Genomic DNA, 10885 nt, shown 5'->3' on the forward strand with positions numbered 1-10885 from the left:
TATGACTTATATTTGAAATAAATATTTATTTGATATAATTATTATAACTAAATATTAATTATTTTCATATTAATATATTTATATTTATTTCATATATTAATATATTATTTGTTATGTATATACATATATACATATATCAGTGAAGGGTCAAATTGATAATCTGCATTCATTTTCTCTCTATTGGTGATATATCATTACTGTGAATCAAACAGCTATAGGGTAATCTTTACTCCCATGTGCATACTCGAATATGAGCATGAACATGACCAAGTAAAAATTCCCCGAAAGAGTCATAGTTGTCATCCAAACGCCCCCTTTAAGACTTTTGTAATAGAAGCAGGGTTTATCTTCTCTCTTGTTCTCTAATTCTCTTGTTCTTCTCCTCTTCTTCTTGGTTCTCTACCACCCATCAAAACAGCTCTGCATAAAGAAACTTACAAATGCATCCTCATTTGACTATTCAACGAGACCTTTTAGACTCCATGTTCAACCAATTTGAATGAAATATATCATACAAAATAAATGATATGTCAATGGAAATTAAATTATAAGTGTTTTATTAAATTGAGTTCTATATATATTATAGCCTTGTAGGTAGTGGTGGAACTAGGGCCAAAACCAAGGGGGTGCTAACTTTAATTTTAAAAAAATTATATTACTTCAAACTTAAATTATAATAATTAATATTTCAAAAAATACACCACAATTATATCAATAAGAGTTTAATTATTTGGTCAAATCCAATCTAGTTTCAATTTAAATATGAAATTTTTTATATTAATTCAAACTAAATAATAATAATAATAATAATAAATATTTTAAAAAATATAAAATATATATACAGCTAATAACGTAAAAGTTGAATTATTCGACCACATACAATCTAGTTTTAAAGTTGTTTTTTAAAATTTGAAGATTTTATATAGAAAAATCATTAGTTTGTTACTATAGAATCTAAAAAATAAGTCCACATGATATATTATATTAAATATAAACATATAAATACATTCATATTAATTACAAATATAAATATAATATATATATAAGCATATATGTGATTTATGTGTATATACATATATATATATATATATATATAGGGTGTACAATTGAAAGCATTATGTATATAAAAATACCTTAAAAACAACCTACAAATTATCAAAATCTTTGATTGTAAGAAACTTGTAGGTGTACGTATATAAAAATACCTTAAAAACAACCTACAAATTATCAAAATCTTTGATTATATTTTCTTACAATTTTATGAAATTATATATATATATATATATATAAGATGGGGCCAAGGGGGTGCTCAAGCACCCCCTTGACCCCCCCTGCTTGTAGGGTGTACAATTGAAAGCATTATGTATATAAAAATACCTTCCGCCCCTGCTTGTAGGGTGCACAATTGAAAGCATTATGTATATAAAAATACCTTAAAAACAACCTACAAATTATCAAAATCTTTGATTGTAAGAAACTTGTAGGTGTACGTAATTGTAAGAAACTTGTAGGTGTACGTATATAAAAATACCTTAAAAACAACCTACAAATTATCAAAATCTTTGATTATATTTTCTTACAATTTTATGAAATTAATAACAAGATATTGGAGAGAATTAAATTTGTAAAACTACTCCTAAAATTATATTTCAAAAATTTAAAAATAATTCTGATTTAGAACTGACAGCTAAATTAATATAGATTGGTTGGTTGGGAGAAGATAGAGAATTACTTATGTATAAACCTAACGGGTATTTTTTTTTTTTTTGGAAATAAATTAATTAGTTGGGAGAAGATAGAGAATTAATTATTTATTAAAATAAAAAATTAAGAACTTAATTAATTATTTTTTATTTTAAAATTTTAGTTGGTGAAAGATTTGAAAATTATTAAGTAAAAAAATTTAAACATAATTTTTATGCAATAAATAATTATTATAATTTCAATGATTTTAAAACCTTTGAGGATTTAAACTTAATGATGAAATAAATTGGTTAGTTGGAAGAAGAAAATCAATTTTGCATTAAATTAAAAAATTTAAGTACATAATTTATTATTTAAAAAAAGTTAGTAGATGAAAGATTTGAAATTATTAAATAAAAAATTAAAACATTAATTTTGTATATACTAATAAATAATTACTATAATTACATTGATTTTAAAACCTTAATGATTTAAACTTAATGAAGCCCCAAGTTAATTTATTATAATAAATAGTTATAATTAAAATTATAGTAAATAGTTATTATTAAAATTATAATGATAAGATTTTAGAAATTATGTCAGTTTAAACTTAATAATGAGGCCCCTAATTTAAGCAATTGCTTGATTAGTTTTACCCTAGAGTCGCCCTTAATCATCATTATCACAGCTAGAGAGATAAATTAATGGTCGACTTTGCTAGTGACAGCCAAAATTTTTGTTTAAGTCAGCCAAACATATCATTAAAAATTATAATGGAAGTAATAAAAAAATTAGCAGGACAAAGCCTAGATGAAAAAAAATAGTTTTTTTATAAAAATTAGATTTAAAAAAATTAGTTTTTTTAAATTAATGTAAAAAAATAATTTTCGATTTCCTCTCTTTTAAAAAATTAATATTAAAAATTAATTATAATTTTTAACCATATATGTTAATTTATAAGAGAAAAATATAGAAGAACTTAGAGTCAAGGCATAGCCTAGTGGTTTTCTATTTTACTTGTGTTTGAGAGATCTTGAGTTTAAAACCTCTAGCATAATGTAATAAAAATAAAAAGGTCATCAAATTTGTCAAAAAAAATAAAAAAAAAGTGATTGTCATCAAATTTATAAATAAAAGGACTTATAAAAAACACCAGCTAAAGATATAATTTGTTTAAACTATATAATAAAATAAAATAATCAAATGAAAAGGGAATAATGAAAAATTTTTTCCAAGAAAGGAACCCGAAAAATGGCGATAATAAAAACAATGGAACAAACAAGAAGAAGAGGAGAAGAACTGTGATAAGGAGGAGAAAGAGACAAATTAAGAGATTGAGTGGGTAGATCGGAACCGGCAAGATGAGACGGAAAAATGCTACCTTTAGAGGTCAAGCTAAGAAAAAAGTCCAAGGTATTATTTACTTAAAAGCTGTATGAGAATGCTTGTATATCTGAATAGTGGAAGAACCAGGATGTATTGGCAAGGAGATAAAGATGAAGGTAAAAAAAAAAATCGTACAAAGTAATTGTCTATAATATAAAATAATACAGTAATATAAATTTTATTTAAAACAAGATATAATACTCAAATTGGTCCCTCTACTTTTTTCTCTCTTCTCTTTTGGTCCCTCTACTCAGAAATATTCCCAAGTAGTCCCTCTACTCTTGAAAATGGTTCTCTTAGTCCTTTCTACTCTAAAATAGATCAATTATTGACTGTATTTTCAAGAGTAGAGGGACTAGATGGGAAGAGATTAAGTGTAGAGAGAAATTGGGTCATTTTCAAGAGTAGAGGGATTAGCGGGCGCATTTCTGAGTAGAGGACCAAAAAGAAAGAGAGAGAAAAGTAGAGGGACCAATTTGGGTATTATACCTTAAAACAATCACAATTCAAAAACATATATAGAAAAAATGCATAAAACAACTATTCTCACACATTTGAACATTGCCACAACCAATGCTGATATCGAACATGCGCGACTTGCAACTAAGAGGACGTAACTGTATCCGATGAATTTGTATTTTCTAAAAACGTTGTAGAATCACTTCATTATCGATAGTTGTAAAAATTTCACTCTCAATATAGATAACTAAGTTATCATTTATCCACTCATCTCCCGTTTTATTGCGTAAATCAATTTTTACAACATTCATTGTAGAAAATACTCTCTCAACACTAGCTATTACAATTGGTAGAACTAATGGCAACTCAATAAGGCGATAAACGAGTGGGAAATAGCATTTTTACATGTCTTAACCATTTTCTTAACAAAATCTCCCAAGTCCCCAATTTCTGTAAAATCTTCATCATATCACACATCGTAAATAAAAGTGGTAAGTTGATCCATAAGCATCATGTGTTCAGTTACTGAGAAGTTTTCAGGATAAAAATCTGCTAGACGGATTAGCTTGTGGATGTTGAATTTGGAAAATAAGTCCCTTGGATCAAGGCATAACACAAGAAAAAGTAACTCTGTGTTAGTTTCTGGGAAACAGTTTTGCATTTCTTGTGAATTCAAATCAATAACCTAACATTACAACCATAATAAAATCAATAACAAACATTACTAAATAACTAAATTAAAGCTATTTATAAAAATATAATAAATAAAAATAATAATTACCTCGCAAAAATTTTTGACTCGATATTGATGAAAATGAATAATGACTAGTCCATTCCGTCTAGAACGACCACAAATTCTCATATTATCAAGTTTATCTCACAAAAAAGCAAACCTCCTACAAGAATTCTTCCCATCATGTCTCTCTGAACTCTAAAAGCCGAGCTTTCACAGTTTCAATTAATTAAATGCATAGCGTGAATAATATTCTAATTTTTTTGTTGTAAGGCAAGTGATAATTCATTTATTATCCCCAACAAAGCGTCTCATCAAGTACATCACAAATACAAACTAATAACTCTCTACCTTTATTATCATTAGAAGTACCATCATCATGGGCTTCTTGTAGTACCTCTAACACTATAGTCCACATTGTTATTAACCGAGGAATGGTAGTGTAATGCGATCCCCAACGAGTATCCTCTGGACGTGCTAAGTTGGATTCTTGATTTTTTTTCCTCTACCACTGACTATCTCTACCTTCTCCAACTGCTCAACCAACCTATCATGATGATGTTATCGAAGTTGGTTTCTTCTTTTACATGATGCTCCTGCCACATTAACAATCATAGTAACATATTGAAAAAAATCACTTATAATCCGATTGTCTTTAGTAACGACAACAATCACTAACTGGAGCTGATGAGCAAAACAATGGATATACCTTGCATATGAATTTTCTTTTGTGAATGTGCGGTATGAAACCTCCATTTTTTTTTAATGTGCAACCAATTAGTGTGACACGCATTGCCTTTAATTTGTTTATATTTACTTAAAAGTTGCTTGCATGCACATGTAAAAATCAATAAATAATAATACTATCATAAAAATTATATTTACTTATATACTCCACTAAACATTTTTTTTTGACACATAGACGACAAGCGCCCCCCATTTAAGGGTAAGTCAGGGACTTGCACGTGTGGCGAGCAGAGCTCAACGCCGACCCATGTGCACTCACCTTATATGGACATGGGATTTGATTTCAGGTCCTTTTTGAAATGACGCCCTATGCAAGAGATCCGGTACCAATTTGCTTATATTTTTTTATGATTGAAAATTAATTTATATATTTTGTTTTTTTAAATGAATGATGATAACAGAGTAAAGGATATTGCATAATATTTTTAAAAATTAATTTATGAAATATGACGTGTATGTATATTTTTTAGTGACATACAATTATTTTTTACGTAATTAATTTATTGATTATATAATACCTTTTTAAATTAATAAAATTTTATGGTCCCAACATGATTAATTTATATAAGTTTTAATTATATTTTTTTATTTTTTAAAAAATATAGACAAATCACATTTTGGACATACACTTAACTAAAATTAATCTTTAAACACACTTGTACTCTCACCTTATGAGGTTCCAACTAAGAGTCCGTTGGCCTGTAATTTAATTTTCTTTTGCTATTTGTTTTTACAAAAAGCATATATAAACTAATAAAAATAGTTTGTAGAGGTATATAAACAATAATCTTTTAAATAGAGGTAAATATATATATATATCTTGCTAATCAATCCATAAAAATATTATAATAACCTCTGGCACCACCTAATTTATTCTTTCTTTCTCTCTCTCTCTCTCTCTCTCTCTCATTCTTTTAATCATTTGCGGATTTTCAGACCACTTAAACTATAATATATATATATATATATATATATATATATATATATTATAGTTTATATATATATATTGTAAGAAGGCATATAAGCTTAAAAAAAAATCCTATATATATATATATATATATATATATTAAATTTAGAATTGAGGTTTAGTGGAAAGATACGTCAAGTAGTAGTTACAAAGCCAAAAGAAAGAGTTTGTTGGACCAATCACTCTTACCATCCATTCCTATTCCACACCCTCAAACCATAGAACTTGACCATTTGGTACAATTGTAAAAGCGTGCATCGTCAACTTCCATACCCGTACTCTTTTAAACCACATTAAATGTTCAACGTTTTGCCTCAATAAAACTAGACAACAACAACAATAACAACAACAAAAACAAACACTAGTGATTGATCTTGAGATTATTGTGTTTGATAAGCAGCATGGCCATGAGCGAAGACGCGGAGAACGGAGTGGCGGCATGGCAGGGGTTGCTGGTGGACATCGATGAGACGTCGAGAGCGTCGGAGGAGTTGCTCGGGTGGGAGCCTGTGCCGTGGAACACCAAGTGGCGTTTGGCCGTGTGGGAGTCCAAGAACCTCGGCATGTTGTCTTGGGCCACGGTTGTGATCACTGTATTCAATTTTATGCTGAGTCTTATCACGCAGATGTTTGTGGGTCATTTTGGTGCTCTTGCGCTTGCTGGTGCTTCCGTCGCTAATGTTGGCATTCAAGGCCTTGCTTATGGCATTATGGTAATTTCAGTTTTATTTATATATATATATTGAGTTTTTTATTTAATGTAAATTATAAGTATGAAAGTTAATTTGTATATATATATATATAAGAATTATGTTTGGTTACACTCAAAAAAAAAAAAAAGTTGAAAATCAACTTATAAATTTTGGGAAACTATGGATTGATTTTTTAAATTTTTTTCTTATGTGGTTTGAGTAAGTTATAGTTTAATTTTTAATAGATTTTTTATTTTATTTTTATTATAAAAAATATATAGGTAAATAACAAACAATGATTTGTGGGAGAAAATAAGTAAATATCATTTTAATAAGGAATGCAAGTTATTTTTTATTTTTAATAAAAGTCTATGTACACTTTTTATATATATATATATATATAATGCTTGTTGTTTTTATATTAAAAAAATAATAATAATTTGTGTTAATGTTCATTACAGTTGGGAATGGCAAGTGCAGTTCAGACTGTATGTGGACAAGCTTACGGGGCCAAAAAATACAAAGCGATGGGCATTGTATGCCAAAGAGCTCTAATCCTTCACTTCATTGCAGCAGCAATTTTAAGCATCTTGTATTGGTACTCTGGTGCATTTCTTCGTGCTATCAAGCAATCGGCCGACATCGCCGCCATCGGTCAAATTTATGCCCGTGGCCTCATACCGCAACTCCTCGCTTTTGCTCTCTACTGCCCTATGCAAAGGTTCTTGCAAGCACAAAACATTGTGAACCCAATTGCTTACATTTCAGTGGCAGTGTTCCTTTTCCATGTTCTTCTTTCATGGCTTGTGGTGTTTGTTTTCAAGCTTGGAATACTTGCTGCAGCTCTCTCACTTAGTTTTTCTTGGTGGGTCCTTGTGATCATCACTTGGGTTTACATTTTGTTTAGCCCTCGTTGTAAGCAGACTTGGACTGGCCTTTCTATTAAGGCTCTCAGGGGCTTGTGGGCTTATTGCAAGCTCACTGTTTCATCAGCAATCATGCTATGGTAATCATTTTTCCCTCTCATGTATATGTCTAACTATGGTTTACTTTACTTTATTTTTTTTTATTTATAAAGTGAACAAGTAATATTATTTAGTATTCATGCAATTCCTCACGGGTGATGTAGAATTTGAAAATACCTGACCTCCCGTATGAGATTTTCATATTTTATTGTTGGACTATACCGATATTGGTTATTAGAGAATATTTTTAAATGATTTCTATCTAATCTTAGAAAATTTTATTTGATATCACAAAATAATTTTAGATGATTTTTAAGACTTAATTGCTTTATAAATATTCTCTTTGATTGTCTTTATTTTTTTAATATAAATAGAATATTTGTGTATAAATAGGTCTGTGCTCTTCTAGTATAAAATAGCAATCAATGAAATTAATTTCCCATGCTATTTTGTTTAATTTTTGATAACCAAATGGTTAAATTGATTTGAACAGTTTGGAGGTGTGGTATGCGCAAGGAATTGTTCTTTTGTCTGGTTTTCTTCCAAACCCTGTGATCTCACTTGATGCTATTTCTATATGGTATGTGCAATAAAGTAATTACTTGGGTTTTGATAGAATTAATTTATATTTTTACCATAATCTCTAAACATTTTAAAGATTTTTTTTTTCTATATACATACACACTAATTGATTTTTGCAAGTTTTCAGTAATTATATGTAAAAGAAATGTTTATTTACAGATAAACAGTAACTTTTCAGAAAAATATATTTTGTTTTATTTTGTTTTATTTTTTTAGTAAACAAGAATTATACCAAGCTAAGGTATTAATACAACAATAACCTTCATGTGATTTTTTTTTTCAGTGCCAACTATTGGAATTGGGACTTCATGATCCTGCTGGGAATCAGCAATGCAGCAAGGTTATACGAAAAAATACATAATATTAAAAAAAAACATTTAAATGCTTCATTTCAAAATCTTGATGATGCTCCCAATGACAAGCACTAGTAATTATAATTATAATTATTATTATTATTATGTTTGAACAGTGTGAGAGTGAGTAATGAGCTTGGTGCAGCTCATCCAAGGGTGGCAAAGTTCTCAGTAATAGTAGTGGTAACAATGTGTGTGATACTTAGCCTCTTCATCAGCATCATTGTTCTCTTGCTCAGAGTCCCTCTCAGCAAGCTTTACACTAGCAGTGAAGCAGTCGTTGAGGCTGTCTCAAACCTTACTCCTTTGCTTTCCATCTCCATCTTCCTCAATGGCATTCAACCCATTCTCTCGGGTAATTTTTTTTTAACAAATGCGACAAATATTGTGAGATTGTGCACATGGATCAGGAATTAAATGTTTCGCCTATGCGGCCTATGTTGCATGCTTGCTTGTTAAGTTTTAAAAAAATAGATAAACAAAATATTTGAATGGAAAATCTAAAAAATATTATTAAGATTATGCCAGAGTTTACATTAAGTATTAAAACCAATTGATTTATCTTATTTAAAGGTGAATTTAGTAAAAACATTTTGTTTTATTTAAAAAATAAAAAATATGGCACTTTCTTAAAAAAGCTCACAAATTAAAGCATATATAGATTAGTGAATATGATTTATTGTTATATAGTTTGAATAAATTAAAACTAAGCATATTTATAATTCAATCATTAAAAATCACTAAGAGCTAGATTCTATAAAAAAAAAATTTTTTGAAAAGCTTCTATAATTTTTATTTCACAATTTTTTTTTTAATTTATAAGTAAATATTTATAATTCACTCACATAACTCTTTCTTCTCTTACTTATTCCACTAAAATAAAACAGTCATTTAGAAATGCTTAACTTACTCAATCAAAATAAATATGTCATATAAATTAGTAGTAAAATTTTTTATCTATTTTACAAGAGATTTTATTCTAAAACTTTGTTGACATTTGATTTAATAGGTGTTGCAATTGGGAGTGGATGGCAAGCCATTGTGGCATATGTTAATGTTGGAGCTTACTACATAATTGGCTTGCCAATTGGTTGTGTTCTTGCCTTCAAAACAAACTTAGCTGTTGCTGTGAGTTAATTTTACTAAGGGAAAATTTCATGAAATTTATTTTCTTATTTTTTTATTTTTTTAATTACGGAGCTAATTATTTTGTTTTATTTTAATGAATAGGGCATTTGGTGGGGATTAATTATTGGAGTTTTTGTTCAAACAGTCACCCTTGCAATCTTGACTGCAAGAACCAATTGGAACTTGGAGGTATTATCACTGTCTTTTTCATCTTTTATTTTTTTTAATTAAATATTAGTATTAAAATATAAAAATTATCATAGTACATCATAAAAGAAATAAAATTAAAATATCATAATACATTTCCACACAAGTATTTGTAGATATTAAATTGTTATCCTCAATTAACAATAAAATTAAACATAGTCTTTCTTAATATATTAAAACAAATATATTTTTTTAATCAGTATCATATTTAATCGGTATAGTATAGATGCAATATTTCATAAACTTCTTTTGAATACTTTTCCAAGTTATTTCATAAATTACATAGTTAATAAACATTGATTACAATAAACTGATATTCATTTTATGTAGCATCAAATTAACATAAATAGTTATATCATTATTTTTTTTCTTGTATACATATATACTAAGTATTTACCTCACATAAGAACACAAGATTATTGCACTAAATTATTTTTGTCTCAAATATTTCTACAGATATATTACTATAGTAATTAAATTATAAAGATAGTTTGTTTAATTAATTATATAACTTAAAATGCATTAAAATGTTAGATATATAACCTATACAAGTATATATAATGGAATGTAAACAATTTTTGTGTATACATAAAAGGAACACCTAAATTTATCATTCATTAATTATCAAATAACAATATATAGTACAGAAGATCATCAATTTTAATATATATTAAAACTTGATAATTATTTTTTAAGTGTGTGTAACAAAACCATACTGTTTTTGTAACAGGTTGACAAAGCAATTAGAAGGTTGAAAGAGGCTGCAGAAGAGGATTCTCTTGCCCTTGCAAATTTGGAGGAATGATCATTTTTATGTTTTTAAAAGTTTTTTTAGCTATTCTGCTTCATAAAAGAGTCCTCTTTGTCATCGGCTAACATTTTTAGAACCATATAGTGCTTGTTTTTATGCAATTTATATTTTGGGAAATAATTTTTCATTATATATAATGTTTGAAGGTTAGTTTCTCTAAAAAATTATTTTA

At 27.8% G+C, this 10885-nt stretch overlaps 1 protein-coding gene across 1 annotated transcript; it reads left to right on the plus strand.

The window, feature by feature from the left end:
* Positions 1 to 6308: 6308 nt before the first annotated feature.
* On the plus strand, positions 6309 to 10885 carry LOC120266545 (protein DETOXIFICATION 41). The gene is made up of 8 exons (XM_039274186.1): positions 6309 to 6688; positions 7129 to 7673; positions 8126 to 8212; positions 8498 to 8554; positions 8684 to 8922; positions 9577 to 9695; positions 9798 to 9884; positions 10633 to 10885. The coding sequence occupies exons 1-8, from the start codon at positions 6377 to 6379 to the stop codon at positions 10705 to 10707; spliced, it is 1521 nt and encodes a 506-aa protein (XP_039130120.1). The 5' UTR covers positions 6309 to 6376; the 3' UTR covers positions 10708 to 10885.

This window comes from Dioscorea cayenensis, chromosome 8 (genome assembly GCF_009730915.1).
Source record: "Dioscorea cayenensis subsp. rotundata cultivar TDr96_F1 chromosome 8, TDr96_F1_v2_PseudoChromosome.rev07_lg8_w22 25.fasta, whole genome shotgun sequence".
Taxonomy (NCBI): domain Eukaryota; kingdom Viridiplantae; phylum Streptophyta; class Magnoliopsida; order Dioscoreales; family Dioscoreaceae; genus Dioscorea; species Dioscorea cayenensis.

Bases quoted from the DNA above. Each gene is read 5' to 3' on its own strand.
- LOC120266545 (XM_039274186.1), top strand. From the start codon at position 6,377: ATGGCCATGAGCGAAGACGCGGAGAACGGAGTGGCGGCATGGCAGGGG. The intron at 7,674-8,125 runs GTAATCATTTTT...TGATTTGAACAG, and splicing joins TCATCAGCAATCATGCTATG to TTTGGAGGTGTGGTATGCGC. The intron at 8,213-8,497 runs GTATGTGCAATA...TTTTTTTTTCAG, and splicing joins CTTGATGCTATTTCTATATG to TGCCAACTATTGGAATTGGG.